The 19,357-nt window shown below is 36.3% G+C and overlaps 1 protein-coding gene across 11 annotated transcripts in view; it reads left to right on the top strand.

Moving 5' to 3' along the window:
• Positions 1-18,415, top strand: part of HYCC2 (hyccin PI4KA lipid kinase complex subunit 2) — an 87,155-nt gene extending 68,740 nt beyond the window's left edge. For 10 of the 11 annotated variants that reach the window (XM_074399292.1, XM_010336448.2, XM_039470103.2 and 7 more), the window contains 5 exons: positions 1,009-1,125; positions 1,644-1,731; positions 5,311-5,470; positions 6,189-6,356; positions 12,079-18,415. In XM_074399292.1, the coding sequence (XP_074255393.1) occupies positions 1,009-1,125; positions 1,644-1,731; positions 5,311-5,470; positions 6,189-6,356; positions 12,079-12,680 (1,135 nt within the window). In that variant the 3' untranslated portion in view covers positions 12,681-18,415. The remainder of the gene's footprint in view (positions 1-1,008; positions 1,126-1,643; positions 1,732-5,310; positions 5,471-6,188; positions 6,357-12,078) is intronic. The other variant, XM_003925665.2, reaches the window with a different exon arrangement.
• Positions 18,416-19,357: the final 942 nt, after the last annotated feature.

The following is a 19,357-nucleotide window of genomic DNA, read 5'->3' on the forward strand; positions in this document are numbered from 1 at the left end:
AATCGCTTGAACCTGGGAGGCAGAGGTTGCGGTGAGCCGACATCAGTTCACTGAACTCTAGCCTGAGCAACAGAGTGAGACTCTGTCTCAATACTAAGTATTGACATAATTTTTTAAAAAACTGCTGGGTCATTGTTTTAAATATATGTAATGTAAATACCATAATGATGTGATACCATCATCCATTTGAGGAATAAATGAATAAACTTTTCTTTAAAGGTTTAACGTTACATTTATTCCTTTTTCTCCTTGAAATTGAAGGATACATTTTCATACTCCTTTCCCCACATTGTTTTATCTTAATATAGTGCTATTTTCAACTTGCAGGTCCTTTACTGTACATCTCTGTTACAAAAAAATATATAAACAGAATTTTAAAAGAATTTCCCAAGATCATAAGGCACTAAACACTAAAAAATTTCCTCTGGATCCACTATTATAGTTGTCTTACTAAATTAATTGATTAAATAATATAGTATATTACAACTTTTGATCATTATCAAGCATAACTTCCTTGAAGCATCACTTAATGAGATGGAATGGATGTTAGGGAGTTGTTTATTTCTTTGTTATTTGTTTAAAAATTGCCTCACAGACAACAGTATTTTGAATCCTTTTGTTTTGAGGTTTCTATACGTCCCAGTAATTCACCCTAATACCATTTGAAATGAGTAAAAGTTAGGGGGGGGTGTGTGTGTGTGTGTGTGTGTGTGCGTGTGTGAAGAGGAAGAAGGATGGTTGTGAAAGAGATGGTTAACTGTTTTAGAAAAGTTGTTTTTATTTGCAATCCCCTAGGATGTGTGCTTTATGAGAGTACAGATTTCATTTTTATTTTTTATCTTTCACCTGTTCACGACTGTATGCCTAGGCCCAGAGCAATGACTGGTATATAACAGGCACTCAGTAAATATTTGAGGAATGAACAAATTGTATAAATGAACGTATGAAAACAAAAATATTTTATTTAATGAATCTGGAAATCACGTGCTAAATAGTGTATTTCCCTAGGGTTTGTGTGAGTGGGTTTCCACGGCAACATGAAAAACATTGGAAAGAACTCTGTGGTCGAATAGTATTGGATCCTGAATTTATGGTGCAACTTCTCACAGGGGTTTATTATGCCATGTAAGTATGTGGAATATAAAATTGTATGAATTCTTCCTAATGTTTGGAAACTTTTAATATTTCTCTTTCTTCCTTATCAGACACAATACTGAATCTCTTGTTCTATGATAGGCTTATCTTTTCTAATATGGTTTCCTTTTAGTACTTTTTAAATAACCAAAATGTAACATAACTAGTCATTAAAATTGGAATTTAGAAATTGTCAGGTTTTCTGTATGGAAAACTATCTCTACAAAGTTCATAATCCAGGTATTCGTGAATGCATTAAGTAGATTATTTTGAATATATCACCATGTAATAAAAACCAATTTACGTGAAGAAACATTTGTAAACATAGTATTTAAAATATTGGTTTTCTTTTTATAACCAAAAGTGGGATAGTTTATAAATGAAATGATATAACACTTGGCATGAAAATTTTGCTTCACAACCAAAATTGCAGGACTTGAAACAATTTAAAAAGTTAAGCTGAAGATTAGGTATTTGTTTAAGAGAGTAAATGATCTGCTTCTTCATAGGTATAATGGACAGTGGGACCTTGGCCAGGAAGTTCTTGATGACATCATTTATAGAGCTCAGCTAGAGCTTTTTTCTCAACCACTATTGGTAAGTTATTATCTTTACTCTTTATTGAATATACTTATACCTTAAAAAAAAATGGTACTAGGTTAAAAATCTGAGACAATCCCAATAATTAGGGGAAAAATTTTATTCCAGAATAACCATTAGTTAACTGTTAGAGAAAACACAAAATAGGTTTAGAACCTTTCCACCTTCCAGTACCAAAATAAAGTTCAGATAAAGTGAATAATTAAATGTTTTGAAATCCTTTAAGAAAAGAGAGGAGAAGAAAAGATTCCAAATATTCAAATTTCTAGAGAAGGGAAGACTTTCTAAGCATAAGTGATAGGACGAGTCACTAAAATAAGATTGATTTTTTTTCCCCCTACATAAACACCTGCATCCTAAGCTGTTAGGTTTTTGGTTTTTTTTGTTTCTTGTTTTGTACTTTTTGTAGAGACAAAGTCTCTCTGTGTTGCTGAGGCTGGCCTCAGCCTCCAGGACTGCTAGGATTACAGACATGTGACACTGCACCCAGCCTATTCCATCAGTTTTGCCTTTTTTTTTTTTTTTTTTTTTCCTTTTTCTGTTTTTGAGATGGAGTTTTGCTCTTGTTTCCCAAGCTGGAGTACAATGGTGCAATCTTGGCTCATTGCATCCTCCACCTCATGGGTTCAAGTGATTCTACTGCCTCAGCCTCCGGAGTAACTGGGATTACAGGCGTGTACCACCAGGCCCAGCTAATTTATTGTATTTTTAGTAGAAACAGGGTTTCACCGTGTTAGCCAGGCTGGTCTCAAACTCCTGACCTCAGGTGATCCGCCTGCCTCTGCCTCCCAAAGTACTGTGAGCCGCTGCACCCGGCCCATCAGTTTTTTTAAGTTTACTTTTTTTTGTTTTAATTTTGTTTTTGAGATGGAGTTTCTCTCTACCACCCAGTGGAGTGCAGTGGCGTGATCTCAGCTCACTGCAACCTCTGCCTCTTGGGTTCAAGCGATCCTACCATCTTAGCCTCCCATGTCTAGCTGGGATTATAGACACCACCACCCCCAGCTAATTTTTGTATTTTTAGTAGAGACAGTTTCACCATGTTGGCCAGGCCGGTCTTGAAATCCTGATTTCAAGTGATCTGCCAGCCTTAGCCTCCCAGAGTGTTGAGATTACAGGTGTAAGCCACTGTGCCTGGCCTCCATCAGGTTTTTAAAAGCAAAAATAATACATGCAGGACACAAACTGAGAAACATATTTTCAGCAGGCATGATAAGAATAAGCAAATTAATATTTCATTTTATATAAAAAGATACTGTACTCTCCTACAAAATAAACAAATCTCCAAATGGTAACTGATTAAAAAACAGATGTAAGGCTGGGCGTGGTGGCTCATACCTGTAATCCCAGCACTTTGGGAGGCCAAGGTGGGTGGATCACCTGATGCCACAAGTTCAAGACCAGCCTGGCCAACATAGGAAAACCCTATCTTTACAAAAAATACAAAATTTAGCTGGGTGTGGTAGTGCATACCTCTAATCCCGGCTACTTGGGAGACTGAGGCATGAGAATTGCTTGCACCTGGGAGGCAGAGGTTGCAGTGAGCGGAGATTATGCTGCTGCACTCCAGCCTGCGTGACAGAGCAAGACCTTGCCTCAAAAAAAAAAAACCCAGAAAACAAAACAACAAATGTAAATATCCAACAGTGAAGTGAGGCATTCTTTATGTTACAGTGGTAGTATGACACAACTCTGAATATCCCCAGAAGAAGCAGTCTGGTAATGTGTGTTTATTTCTTTGACCCTGTATCCCATGTCTAACAATGTATTCCGAAAACTAAACTTAAATTTAATACCGAAATTGTAAATACCGGAAACAGTATATTATAAGCATAACATTAGAATTTTATTTCTAATTACAAAGGAATAAAAATAGTCTAAATGTTCCATAGCAGAGAATGATTTAAGTTATATGATATTTGCTTGATAAAACTATATATTTGAGATTTTATATTAAAGGGAAACACTAGCTTCTATGAGGTAGAAAAACAGATACAACTATATTTTTGGATCTAGACAGGACAGAGGAAGCATACAAAATGCTAATAGTTGTCTAGGTAATTTGTCTGTGGATGTTTTTATTCCTTTCCAATTTTGTAAGCTTTTTGTAGTATTTTGATAATGGTGTTCTTAAAATATTATTTTCTACTTGCAGCATTTTAAGAATACAGCTTATTTTATTGTTTCAAAACTTACTATTTTTTTGAGACAGGGTCTTACTCTGTCACCTAGGCTGGAGTGCTGTGGTGTGATAACAGTTCTCTGTAACCTCTACCTTCCATGCTCAAGTGGTCCTCCTGCCTCATCCTCCTGAGTAGCTGAGACTACAAGTGCATACCAGCACACCCAGCAAATTTTTATATATTTTTTGGAGACAAGGTCTCACCATGTTGCCTAGGCTGGTCTCAAATACCTGGACTCAAGCCATCTGCCTGCTTCAGCCTCTCAAAGTGGTGGGATTACAGGCATGAGCCACTTTGCCTGGCCCATCTTTTTAAAAGCCATTTTATTTGTATCATTTTTAAAATATTTTAAGCTAAATATAAATTTATTGAGGTAGCATTTGCAGTAATTCTTCTTTGAATTCCCATTTGTTTCCTAATCTTACCCTAAGAGTTACATTAAAACAAATGTGTAAAAAAAATAAAAAATTATATCATCATAGTAATACCTAAAACTTATGAAACTATTTAAATTCATAGTTTATCCTTTCAACAGTCTTATAAATTAAGTAGAGGTGGCATTTCCAAGGCAATACAGGTAAGAGATTAGTAACTCTAGTGTTACAGTATTCCTTTATTGTCAGCATCTCTGGGGGACCCGATAATAATACCCTTTTTCCCTATTCAAATCTAGAGCCATGTGATAGACAGAAAAATAGTTGGTAGATGGGGAACAAGTATTTTCATTACTGTTAAAAGCTAAATTGAAAAACCTAACTTTCCTCTACGTATAGACCTTGGGACAGCCCACTGGAGAGAATGAGTGGGCAGATTAGGTAAACCCATCCAGGCTGCTGCTTCATTCCATGTGGGCTTGTCCAAGTGGAGAGGGAGGGAGAAAGACAATCCTTTAGCTCAAGATTTTTGCTAGATTGGTACAACCGAATTAGGAAACATGGATCAGTCAAATGGCAATTACCAGGAGCAGACAGTGGTAGGACAAAATGCCAGAAGTATTTAGGAAACATTTCTCCTCATGTAAATAGAAGAGTGGAAAATATCCCAGTGTTTATCAGAGATTAAATTCTGCATGTTATTTATCATCTGAAGAATCAGACAATTCTAAATTGTCTCATAATCAGTTTAAATGTTAATTCTTTCTTTGGAATGCTTTTTCTCTTTGAAAGTCAACCATTATAAGGCATCAGTGGAGTATGTGACTCATATTTTAGAAATTCTCATTTGAAAACTTGCTTAAAAGAATAGAGAACAACAAAGATACATTTATTACACATTTGTACTTTTATGTGTTATAAAGCAAATTTTAAATACCTATTCAAAAATTATGGAAACAAGTATAAACAAAAACTGCATATTGATTGTAAACTCGTATAGACTTATATTATCATTGTAGGTTGCCAATGCCATGAAAAACTCATTACCATTTGATGCTCCTGATTCTTCACAAGAAGGCCAGAAAGTCCTTAAAGTTGAAGTCACTCCAACAGTGCCGAGGATTTCTCGGACTGCAATTACAACAGCTTCAATCCGTCGTCATAGATGGAGGAGAGAAGGTGAGTACAAAATCCCCATAGTCCACACATGGAGTCAAGTAAATTTATCACTGTTTACAGACTGTCTTAGCACATGATATTAAAAGACCCTGTATAATTAAATTTTTTTTTGTTAAAAACAGCACTAGAAATGTGACTGTCTAAAGTTATTTTAATATATACTTATAAAATACATGTTATTTAGATTGCTGTATAAAGATTAAAACATAAAATAAGATGAGGTTAATTTTTGTATTTTTTTGAACTAAGAACAATAGGAAAGAAGTTGCTTTAACCTTGTTACCATACTAGGAAAAATAGGTGCACATATGAGCACTGTGGGAAAAAGTATATAACTGGCCAAACTAACAATATAATACAAGCTATTCATAAAATGATGTATTCTTGTTTTTGGATTTTTATCTTTGCCTTTCTCTTTTTTGTAAGTGCTGAATTCAGCAGTATGTCATAGACATGGTACTTGAATAGTCAAGCTGTCTTGCCTAAGAGATTGCCATTTTAATGATCCTGATTTTTCTGTCTTAATTCATTTGCAAACCTCACACTGTTCATCTGCTGCCTTATGTGTGTGCATGCTGTGCACACACATGTAACTATATAAATAATATTTGTGTTTATATCATATCCATATATACATTCTCTTATCTGCCTGGGTCAAAATGCTCAGAAAAGAATAGAGCAGCATAAAAGCACTAAAATTTTATATGTTGAATCCCAGATGGCTTTGACTTCTCAAACGAGGCTGACTCGAGTATTCCTGGCTCCCCGATCCAACACGGCTCCACTGACCTAGGGATCAAACGTGTGCAAGAGGGGGAGGTGCTGGTGCGCAGGACCCCTGAGCATGGCTCGCCGGAGCCCAACTCAGCAGCAGCCACAACAGAGGGTAGGACAGAGATGAGGAGGCAGAAGTCAGTGAGGCAGTTACTGGAGAAGGATCCTGGCTCTCTATCCCCAAGCAGAGTATCTTTCCATTCTAATGTGTGTTACCAGTACCCTAGGGTGTATTAGCTTCTCCTTGCAAAGCACCCTCCCTCCTCATATGCATAGCACCAGGTCAGGTGCAATCTTTAGTTACCATTTGTGCTGGCCTGGAGTCTGCATCCCTGTGTAATCAAGGAACAGCTTGGCATGGCTACTAACAAGGCAGGGTCCTGTCTCCAAAAGGTCTGCAAATGCTTGGAATTTTTTCATTACTGAGCATGTTTATTGTAACATTAGGAAAGAAAAACACACCCAGTGGACATGAGCCTTATTCATCAATACGAATGATTTCATTTATACAATAATTTATTCTTTAAAAATTTGTAAAGGGAGTTTTAAAATGTTAGTGTATTATCTTTAAGAAATTGGAAGTGGAGCCAGCTGATTTATTTGCAATTCTGTGGTGTTCAATGAAGAATTTCTTAGCTCTTTGACAAAATATGCTGTTATTGATTGGCTTTATCATTGGTAGATTAAGTTGCTTAGGTCTAACTAGTAAACTACGGACATCTTCTATAAATGTGCTATCCTGATGCACAGTACATTTTATAATTTATTGTAAATAATGGTTGCATTCAATTCAATGGAATTAAAATGTATTGTTATATTTAGAGGTCAGATATCCTAGTAGAGCCTTATTTCTATAATTTAGGTATCACAACATGGAGGGGTTTTTTTTTAATACCCTTCCCCCCAACCGCCCATCTGTGAAAGAATGCTTCTCTTTGATGGGCAAGTATTTACTTGCTGTTTTGCATGTAATGCCATAGGAATTAGCTTTGTAAAAGAGGGAACTGTAGCCAGTGTTTAAAAAATTATTTAATGTATTGCTACTGTGGGATCTTTATACTTATTTATGAAATCTAGCAAGTAGTTTTAAAAGATGTTATATATTTTTACTTAAAGGCCAACCATACATAAAGCACTTAACTGCCACCATGGGGAACTCTCTGCTCTTTGGTGCATTAGAAATTTGAGCATGCTCAGTAAGATCTAAATCTACCCTCTGTTCCCTTGCCCATTTACCCAAATTGACCTTATTTCATTTTAACAGTGTTGCATGTGCATGACCTAGGGACCCAAAAAAGTTGGTGCTGTGAGATACAGCCTTCCCTTTTTCCCCTATGTCTTATTATGTTATCCCTAGGAGTAAGTTTTATCTTGTATAAACACATAACAATGAGAAGATGAATAGATGTGTAACCCAGAGTTGGCCTAAACTGAACATTCTTGAATGACTGAGCCACTTCACCTTTATCTACTACTGTTGCTAGAATATTGGAAGTATTTGTGCTAAATGTAGTACTGGGTTAATCAACAGTTGCTGAAATTCTAGGAAGTGTGGGATTAGGTTGAAGCATTCCTTCCAATACATCAAGTCATACACTTTGAAACAAATGAACCAAAATAGTATTTCCTTTTTAATATCCTATTATATTTATCACTGGTAAACTTTCCATTTGGGGGAGGGAGGGGGAGGGTGTAGCCACAAGGAAAGAGGAATGTTTCCTTATTTTACCTTTTAGTCCAGATTATTTGTAGTTTTATTTTTTTTTTTTAAGGCAAGATCTCACTCCCATCACCCAGGCAGGAGTGTGGTGGCACAATCAAGGCTCACTGCAGCCTCAACTTCCTGGGCTCAAGTGATCCTCCCACCTCAGCCTCTGGAATAACTAGAACTACAGGCACACCACCATACCCGGCTAGTTTTTTGTATTTTTAGTAGAAATGGTGTTTTGCCATGTTGCCTAGGCTGATCTCAAACTCCTGGGCTCAAGTAATCTGCCTGTCTTAGCCTCCCCAAAGTGCTGAAATTACAGGCATGAGCCACCAACCCTGGCCTATTTGTAGTTTTAAAATCAATATTAACAGAAGCCAAATGTGTAAGTAAAGTCAGCCATGAATAGAAAAGTTCATTAAGAATCCATTTCAAGCCGGGCGCGGTGGCTCAAGCCTGTAATCCCAGCACTTTGGGAGGCCAAGGCGGGTGTATCACGAGGTCAAAAGATCGAGACCATCCTGGTCAACATGGTGAAACCCCGTCTCTACTAAAAATACAAAACATTAGCTGGGCATGGTGGCGTGTGCCTGTAATCCCAGCTACTCAGGAGGCTGAGGCAGGAGAATTGCCTGAACCCGGGAGGCAGAGGTTGCGGTGAGCCGAGATCGCGCCATTGCACTCCAGCCTGGGTAACAAGAGCGAAACTCCGTCTCAAAAAAAAAAAAAAGAATCCATTTCATAGCTTCTTGGGGTTCAGTGTAAATACAAAAAGGCATTAAGAAAGAAATTCCATTTCAGATATCTCCTCTTTGGACCATGAATGGTATTGTTATCACCTTTGGAGAAAATTACAAAGTAAAAATGTTTTGAGACACAATTGCTTTATTTCATAAGGGTTTTTTTCTTGACTCCCAGATAGTGTCACTCTGTTGCCTAGGCTTGAGTATAGTGGCACAGTCGTAGCTCTCTGTAACCTGGTTTCCTGGGCTTCAGCAAACCTCTGGCCTCAGCCTTCTCAGTAGCTAGGATAACAGGCATATCACTATGCCCAGTAAATTTTTAAATTGTTTGTGGAGATGGGGTCTTGCTATGTTGCCTGGGCTGGTCTTCAACTCCCTGGCTCAAACAATCCTCCTGTCTTGGCCTCCCCAAATGCTGGTGACCCACTGCACCCAACCTCCTTAAGATTCATAGCTTACTGCCACCTCGAATTCCTGGACTTAAGTGATCTTCCCACCTCGGCCTCCTGAGTAGCTGGGACTATAGGCGGGTACCATCACATCTGGCTAATTTTAAAATTTTTTTGTGGAGATAGGATCTTGCCATTTGCCCAGGCTGGTCTCAGTGTCCTCAGCTCAAGGGATCTGCCTGTCTTGGCTTCCCAAAATGTTGGGATTAGAGGCGTGAGCCACTGTACCTTGCCAAGCTTTTTAAACAGAAGAAAGGAAGTTACAAAACCCTATGAAAAGTTTTGATAATTCCGAACTCTGCCGAAGCTTATAGATTATTGACTAGTCTTCTGCTATGTTTTTAAAGAATTTTACAATTAAAATTGGGTTTATTGTTGAAATTGAAGAGAGACTATAAGCCCATCACCTACCTTTCTCCTGATTGTCAAGTAACATTCTATTTGTGACTTTTAAAGCTGGAAATAAGATTATTACTAAACTGGCCAGGCATGATGGCTCATGCCTATAATCCCAGTACTTTGAGAGGCCTAGGCAGGTGAACTGCTTGAGCCCAGTTCAAGACCAGCCTAGGCAACATGGAAAAACCTCATGTCTACAAAATATATAAAAATTAGCCAAGCATGGTGGCACATGCCTTTAGTCCCAGCTACTTGAGAGGCTGAGGTGGGAGGATCACTCAAGCCTGGGAAGTTGAGGCTACAGTGAGCTGTGATCGTGTCACAGCACTTCAGCCTGGGCAACAAAGTGAGACCTTGTCTCAAAAAATAATAATACAAATAAATGTTTTTAAAAATTATTACTAAACTGAAGACAATACCTGTGATTAAAGTATAATCAGTGTTCCATTATATTATATGCTAAGCATTGCTTAGTATATAAAATATCAGTAGATTCTCTTGCATGTCGGCTTTTGTGTTATCTTTTTTATGGCCATATTGCTTGGGCATCAGATCTGCATGTAGCAAGATTCAGAAGCTAGCACTAAGTCTCTCAGTCTCCTTTCCTAATAAATATACCCAATATTTTAAAAGAGGTTATATATTTTTGATATGATAATGTGCACTTCTGTTGACTCCCAATTATTTATTACTAATATAAATTCTGAACCAATAACTATCCTTTCTTGGGCAATTTCGGAGTTCTTTATACTAATTATAAGTAAATTACTAAAATGTATCATGAATATAATTTTAAAGTTTTTATTTTGAGGTACATTATATACAGTTCTTTTGAAGAGGTTGAGAGAAGTGGTGTCAGCTGCTACTGTTCTTAGTAAATGCATTTTCATATGGCTTTGCATGATGATTAAAGATTATTAAACTGCTGGATATAAAAGGTGCCTTTTGCTTTAAGGATGCTTATTTCATTCTTTAGAAGGAAGAAAATAATCCATATGAGTAATATAGCTAAGTAAATAGTTTATTTTTCCAGGTACTATGTTAAATAAAAGATTGTGTTAAAATATTTTGTATATTTTTTGCTTAGGTAACTTATGTCTCTAATATTTGTTTAGATCCTTTCCTAATGTTTTTACCTTAACTGTAATGTTGATATCTGTTTTGAAGACTCAGATTAAATTTTATGGCAGTCTGGGAAATGTATTTAATGAGGTAGCAAGCCAATATGAGTTCTTGAAAGAAGCAAATGTATTCCTTTCTAAGAGAATGTTGGTCATACTCTCAGTAACAGAATTGGCTTTCTGTAAACTGCAAGCTCAATATATTATATCTTCTTTTCTTCTTCCCACAAAAACCCAAGATAAGAATTATGTTGTTGGCCAGGTGAGGTGGCTCACATCATAATCCGAGCACTTTGGGAGGCCGAGGTGGGCAGATAATTTGGGGCCAGGAATTCAAGACCAGCCTGGCCAACATGGTGGAACCCCATCTCTACTAAAAATACAAAAATTAATTGGGTGTGGTGGTACATGCCTGTAATCTCAGCTACTTGGGAGGCTGAAGCAGGAGAATCACTTGAACCTGGGAGGCAGAGATTGCAGTGAGCCGAAGACCATGCCACTGCATTCCAGTCTGGGTGACAGAGCAAGACTCTGTCTCGAAAGAAAACAAAAAAACAAAAAAAGAATTACTTTGTTAACTGCAGTTTCTGCATGAAATGAAATGTGATGGGACACTATACTATTTTGTGCTTATGACAATACATCTCAATGCTAAGAATCTAAAATATTATAGAAATACTTAATTATATAAGATATTATCAAAACATACCATATAGGAAATCTAAATCCTTCCTAAATATCCCTGCTGGTTCCCTATCACTGTTCTCTGAAATATGGAAGTCAGTGAGTAGATAAGGCCATAAGACAAAACATGACTGTGAAGTTACAGAAGCAGTGTAGTTTTGAGTTATTTTTACTAGTTCCATGTTAAAGGTTCTAAGGCAATATAGAAGCAATTAACCATTGAGTAAATATAAAGTTTTATTGTAGTTAAAAAGAGTTTGGCCTGTAAGCATAGGTTTTTGGTACAATTCTGGGTAACCAAAATTAGAAGAGGGGCTTTTTTGCACATCTTATGGTGAGTTAAAGAAAGTATGAGGGGAAAGTTGTGTGTGCTTTTTTTTAAATAGGTTGATATGGTCATTTCAGAAAAAAGAATGTATATAAAAATTTATGTTAAACTTTTGTATTTTACCTAGTTGTTTTACATGCCTAAATATTGACAGTATACTAGTAATTGTGGATAGTTTTTTAAAAACTGGACTAAATAAAGCTAAATTGACATTTATTAACATACTAGAATTCTGTGTAGATTAAGATTTATTTCCCCTAAATTATTTAGGGGAAGTGTTGATAGTAGGGCCATTGCCAACCTATAGCAAACATTACCCTAGAGATAAGGTTAGTGTTGTTATTCACAGCTGCTTCTTATTTAATTTAGCTGTTGCTGAGTCTGTCTGATTTGTTTTCTTAGGTGCTGAGGGTGTAAATGGAGGAGAGGAGTCTGTAAACCTGAATGATGCAGATGAAGGATTTTCATCAGGGGCTTCCCTCAGCAGTCAGCCAATTGGGACCAAACCATCCTCCTCTTCTCAGAGGGGAAGCTTAAGGAAAGTAGCAGCTGGGCGTTCAGCCAAGGATAAAGAAACAGCCTCTGCCATCAAATCCAGTGAGAGCCCTCGAGATTCAGTAGTTCGCAAGCAGTATGTACAGCAACCAACCGATCTTAGTGTAGATTCAGTTGAGCTGACACCAATGAAGAAACACCTGAGCCTGCCTGCTGGCCAGGTGGTGCCAAAAACCAATAGTTTAAGTCTAATCCGGACAGCCAGTGCTTCCTCAAGTAAATCATTTGACTATGTAAATGGCAGTCAAGCAAGTACCAGCATTGGGGTTGGCACTGAGGGAGGTACTAATTTAGCAGGTAACAATGCTAATCGATACTCAACTATCAGTCTGCAGGAAGACCGGCTAGGTCAAGCTGGTGAAGGTAAAGAGCTCCTCAGCCCAGGAGCCCCCTTAACCAAGCAGTCTCGATCCCCAAGTTTCAATATGCAGCTAATATCCCAGGTGTAGTTTTGACTTCTTCCCTCCTTTTTCTGCTTACCTTTTAAACTGAACATTTCATTGTGCAAGAAGACACTTCATCCCACATTGTGAAAACATTGGTCATCATAATCAGATTTCGTTTAGTTTAGGTATCTTCATACTGTATTTTGTATCGAAACAGCAATAAGGTTTTCTTTATCCCTCTTTCCTACATCTTCTCTTCACCTATTCCTTGTAAATGTGTTTGTGAAGCAGTATAAAATGTTTGCCTTTTCCATGCCTTCCTTTCTCTTTGGGTGATGTGCAATCCATCGTAGGCTGATCGGTCCCATTTCAACACTGTGAGACTGAGGATACATTAGAGGAAATGGTGTATATGATCCCTATGAAATGATTCTTTGGCTTTTGTTTAAAAACAAAGCAAAACGGGTTTGTTCTCATAACCTATATAAGTTTGAAGATTACTGGATCATATTTTTTTCTCTCTTAACCAGGAGTGCCTCAGAGATTCTGCTATGACTTTGAACTTCTCTGAGTCTGTGCAATCATTTACTGGAGAAGCATGGGAAAAGGTGGTAGACTGCTGCACTTTTTAATTAAAATGAGGGTAGCTCTTTCTCCACCCGCACCCCATCTACTTTATCCCAAGACAGAATAGTTCCATTACGGAGGCATTTAAATCAAGTCATGACCACCTCCACTGGAGGACAGGGCTCTAAGTTGATTGTGTAATTGATAATGCACTTTCTCAATGGCTCTATAGTCATTATTAACATGTCTTCCCTCTTCCCCACAAGGACATATAAGGTCATTTCTGTCCTCCAAGTTTGGCCAACTAACAAATCAGAATCTGAGGGGCATGTTCTGTTTCCCAGGAATGATTGACACTTTGGTGCTGGGGTTTGTGGGGGGAGGGGTGGTTTTTGTTTAGCTTGTGTGGAGATTGTGTGTGTGAGGGGAGATTTTGATTGTTTTTTTTTTTTTTCTTTTCCTTTGTGAGCTGATGATGGCTGAAGTATAACAGTACATCTTCAGGTAAAGAGAGGGATTTCTCAATCTACTTTCTGTTATGTCAGACTATAAGAGAAACCCTTTCAGCTGCTTTCTAGATGTACCTAAATTCAGTCAGACATTTTGGATTAAGAAACCTAAAGTCCTGATAGATTACATACTCCGAAATACATCAGGGACAGACAATTGGCTGAAAACACTGACACTTCAATGTGACACATTTTTATAGAACATTTCTACCAGGGGGTACTGAGCTTGATTTTTCCTATAAGGACCACACTGCCTTTGTGTTTAATGTAATGCAATTTGTGTACCTTCTAATCATATATCTGCAGTTTCTCATTTTTATAAAACTTTGGAATCATGCCAGTAAGCTAGATATTGAATGTATGTAAGCAGCATTTGGTAACTGCTAAGGGGTTACAAAAACATTATTGGTAGAAAAAGTTTTTTAGTTCTGATCCGGTTGGATAAGATTTTATCATAACCTCTTCTGCGTCTCAGGCTCTGCTGTTTGAAAAAGAAGGGAATATATTGGGTTTTAAAAAATCAGTGTATTGTGACTTAAACTGCTGTTATCCTTCCACAAAATACATCAGAGCTATTAGTGCTTTGTACCTTTAGATGTTTTTACTTTATTGTTTAAGAAAAATGTACTGAATTTATAGAAAGCAAGTATTCTCCTAATTAACAAAGGTTGAAATTTTATCTCTACCAATTAAAATTACAATCGATTTTGATAAATAACCGGAAAAATGCCTTTTTTTTTCACACCTAGTAATCCTCCCATTTTTATTGTAAGAACTTTTTTTCCTAAGAGACTTTCTGTTAGACTCTTTATAAGAACAGCGACATGTGCTTGTTTGAATTTGTTGGTCTGTAACATTTTCCAGCTCATGTGAAAATGGAAAACTAGAACCTGAACTAGTATCTACAACATTGCCAAAGTCTGGGGCAAAGCTGAAAGTTGATAAATAGACAATGTATTGATTTGTCTGTGTCTGTGTCTGTGTGTGGATACATATATATATATATGGTGTGTATATGTATATATCACAAAGATGTATTTTAAATATCCTTTCTTTTAATTTAACTAAGGGATGTGAGATAAATGAAAGGAGTTTAAAAATGGCCAAAATAAATGAGGTGTAAAGGTTCATAACATACTAAAAAAGACAGAGTTTCAGGTATGTATGGAAAGGAGAATTATACTTACCCAGAAAGTGAGATCTTGGCTATGGCTGGAGGTCAGTTACTTTATGGCAGAAATTACGGTTTTATTTGGGAGGATAAAAGACTGCTTTCAATTCAAATTTTGCATTTATTGGTATCTAAATCTGCATAATTTTACTTAAAGCACAAAAGAAATACCACATAATACCAAATTACTGCAAAAATTATAATAAATACATCAAAAATTTCCTTTGACTAGAAATATTACACCTGAAAAATTGGTTTTAAAAAATGTCCATTTTAGAGGATTTTATTTATCTGTATGTATATACATATATCCCTGTATGTATACATACCTACATTAACATTTCATCACCCTGTAACATTTGTTTTCTATTCTATTCTTTATGTGTGTGTGTGTGTGACAGAGACTTGCTCTGTCACCAGGCTGGGGTGTAGTGGCACAATCTCAGCTCACTGCAATCTCCACCTCCCGGATTCCAGTGATTCCCTGCCTCAGCCTCCTGAGTAGCTGGGACTACCTGTGTGTACTACCACAGCCGGCTAATTTTTTCCATTTTAGTAGAGATGTGGTTTCACCTCGTTGGCCAGGATGGTCTGATCTCCTAACCTCGTGATCCACCCGCCCAGGCCTCCCAAAGTGCTAGGATTCCAGGCATGAGCCACCGCGCCTGGCTGTTTTCTATCCTTTTAGGTGACCTCAGTGAAGAAACATTTCAGTGAGTCTAAACCTTGCATTCGGGGTCTTAGAACAGATTTCTTGTGCAAGAATTGTTATTAAAGTGGAAGGTGTTAGTTTAACAAAGTCAAATTTTCTAAGTTTTTAAGTGTGCATTTTAACATGCATTATTTTTGGCATTTAATTTAAAATAGTTCTGTTTCAGATACACAGCAGCTGTTACAGATAAATGCCAGCAATATTCAAACTTTTTAACAAGCTTTTGTTTTACATTTCCTAACTTCAAGTCTAACCATCTATGAAAAAGATATTTAAGGAGAAAATACTTGTTTTCTGTAATAAAACAATTATGTTGGTGCCATGTATGCCAAGTTGGATAGAAGAATACAAAGAAATAGCTGAAGAAACTGCTCTGACATTAATTACTAGAAAGCAAACTAAAATGCAAAGTGAATAGTTAACTCAAGAAGATTTGATTTTTTGAGACGGGGTCAGATTTGATTTTTTGAGACAGGGTCTTACTCTGTCCTCCAGGCTGGAGTGCAGTGGCAGGCACTATCACAGCTCACTGGAGCCTCGACCTCCCTGGGCTCAGGTGATCCTCCCACTCAGCTTCTGAAGTAGCTTCAATTCCAGCACCACCATGCCTGACTAATTTTTGTATTTTTAGTGGAGATGGGGTTTCGCCATGTTGCCCAGGCTGGTCTTGAACTCCTGGGCTCAAGAGATCCACCCACCTCAGCCTCCCAGAAGTGTTAGGATTACAGACACGAGCTACCACACCTGGCCTGAAGATTTTTAAATGTAAAAATATTTTAAGAAGCCAAGGGGGAAATTGTTATTTTAAAATACTGATCCCCTTACCTTTACCCGTTACCATTCCCCTTACCTTTCCAATTCACTTTTGTCTATTTATTATAGAAGCAGAATTGTGCTAAGAAGAAACCCTAGAGATAATCTAGCTAGTTTCCCACTGCCTCACCCCCACATTCATCAAGAAACTGAGGCTCAGAGGGTGGTGTGATCAAGGTCATATAACTAAAGCAGAGCCAGAATCAAACCCAGTCTCTGTGGGTTTGGGGAGGCAGTGGGTTGTTAACTCCGTTTTTTGTTTCTTTACAGTTCTAGTCTAGTAGTTAGTGAATACAGCACATTAAGAAAAGTATTAAATCCAGAAAAGATGTAGAGTAATTGAGATGGGGAAGTGTTGGAAATGTTAAGTATATATAAATATGTAAGGATAAATACATTATTCTTTATTCTAATTTATGCCTTACTATTTTCTGCCACATAACAGTTGTATGCTGCCATTTTATAGTTGATTACATTTCTGGGGATTTATTTAAATGTAAAATAAACCCAATGAAATGGCTTTGGTCAGTATTTCTAGTTATTTTAAAGTGATTTTTTGAGTCAGCCAGCTTTTAGTCACCAGTGTGGCAAGCTAATTATATTGCACAATAGAGTATTGCAAAGTAAAGATTAAATAAATTTGATTAATAATTTTTAATGTAGAAAGAAACTGAATCTTACCTATGCTTAGAGCAAATGCAAGCAATATTTCCTTATGTGATTGAAAAAGGTTTTATAGTGTTAAGCTTATGATTCCATAATGGAACAGTGACCATAATGTCATTTAAAGTGTGTATATACCATATAAAATGTCTTAAAATGCTGTAGTCTCAGCTATATAAGCGCAGTATTTCCAACCTGTATTTTCAAATTCCACCTAGTAGCTTTAAACTAATTATAATTATTTATTAGACACTGGAATACTGAGAATAACTTCTTTGAGATTTTGTTTGCACAACTTTTGTGAATATTTTAATGAAGTGGAGTATTTTTCCCACCTCACTTTTGTGAGGTTTGTATGGGTCCATTTTTGAGTACTTCAGTTGTTGACAAACAGTTGTCTTATTTAAATCTCTGCATGTTCATTTGTAAATAAAAAAATTTAGTACCCGTCTTTAGGGGTAGTACCCTATTACAAACACTGGCAAGGAATAGCTCTCCATTTCTGACCTTGGATTACAAAGTATGTTTTGGGGTTTTCTTTTTTAATCAGTATTTCAGTTACATATTTGTTTTCAGCTTTAAAACGTTTAACAGGTCATGCCAGTGATCAGAAAATCTGTAAGCATTTTAGATCAATTTTTCTACACTACAGCTATGTTAAACAGTCTGAACATGAGATTTTTTTTATCTTTCAATTTGAATTATTGTCGTTTCACCACTAAGTTGGTTGAGACACTTATTTGTAATACTTTAATTTTTTTAAAGTGCTTTTTAGAAACAAGTTGTTTGAAAACCAATTAGAAATTGGAATTTTTGCCAGATTGTAAGAAGATGGAATGCAGTATAAAAATGTTAACAATGCTAATAAAATTATGAGTCATCAGATTGGTACAGTTTCCATGCCAAGGTGTTCATATTGATAATGTAAGACAAATTTTAGTATTACTTGCATTGTGTGTACCTAACAGGTATATCATACTGGTACTGAGCATATATAAAAATACTATTCATAGAGGAGTCATCACCACCCAACCTCCTTGCCCATGAAGGCATATTTCTTCTAAACCTGACTGCATAAGTACAACATCTTGGTAACTTCAGGCTTTTCAGTATTTTTGGAATCTTAGCCATAGTCCTATGAGAAATATACATAAGAGCAAACAATTCAGGATAGAAGTTAGCAGAAAGCTGGGAAGGATGTGAAATAACTGGCAGCATAGTACAGAAATGTAGGGTATATGTTTTGCTTCTGGATTTTTAGAAATTGTGTTAATCATGTTTACAAATTAAGGCATATTCAGATATCTGCTATTAATATTGATTTTATTAAAAAATAGAATTAGGTATAGCTTAAAGTATAAATGAGTCTCTTCAAACATGTGTTTCTGGAAGTAGGTCTAATAAAGAAATCCTTTTATTTTCAAAGAAATGAACTTAATTGGACAGTTCCTCCCCAATTACAGAATTGGTATCAATATGTTTTGCTGTATTTGAGTATAAATAGCTCAATGTTAATTATATCAAAGGAAGTTCTTTACATCTTCATTGATTACAAAATTTACCAAAGAAAATGTATCTACCAAATATAATTTTTAAAGTACTTGTAAGGAATGAAGCCTCTTTAACATATAAAGTATACTAAAAATATTCTTTGACCTGGATAGGTTTACAGTAGTTACAAGATTACAATTTAGGTTTTCTTATGTCAATAAATGTCAATATTTTATACTTCCAGCAAAAGTACCCATTAAAGACTAAGTCTAAATATTGTTCCTCATAGCACATTTTCTTGTCTCCTTAAATTAAGGATTCTACTCACCAGGACTGAATAACAAGGGGGAAATTCCTAAAATTGGTATATTGTATAATATTGTGGGTTAAGTAAAATTTAGGGGGAAATTGTAGAAATGTACCCATTTTAAGGGGCAGAGGCAATTATTATTATATTGGTTAAACTGGTACAGTTTGTTTATGATTTATGTCCATGATTATTCTGAGTGTTTTTTTCTTTGCAGAAAAACAAGATTGGGTTAAGAAAAGTGAAAATATTCATTTTAATAAATATATAGGCCAATAAAAACTAAATAATTTATTTCAACTGTTAATTTTTTTGGAAATCATGAAATGTATTTGCATATTGATGTTTCCAAACAAGTTTTATGTATTGTTTTTTATAGCAGGGAATAGTTAAAAAGTAATGAATATATGATCAGCTGTCTTGGAAAGAGAGGATTGGCTTTCTAACAATCACTGACACTAGTTTGAGTTTTGGTGGTGGCGGGGGTTGTTTTTAAGTTTTATCATC

This window comes from Saimiri boliviensis, chromosome 5 (genome assembly GCF_048565385.1).
Source record: "Saimiri boliviensis isolate mSaiBol1 chromosome 5, mSaiBol1.pri, whole genome shotgun sequence".
Taxonomy (NCBI): domain Eukaryota; kingdom Metazoa; phylum Chordata; class Mammalia; order Primates; family Cebidae; genus Saimiri; species Saimiri boliviensis.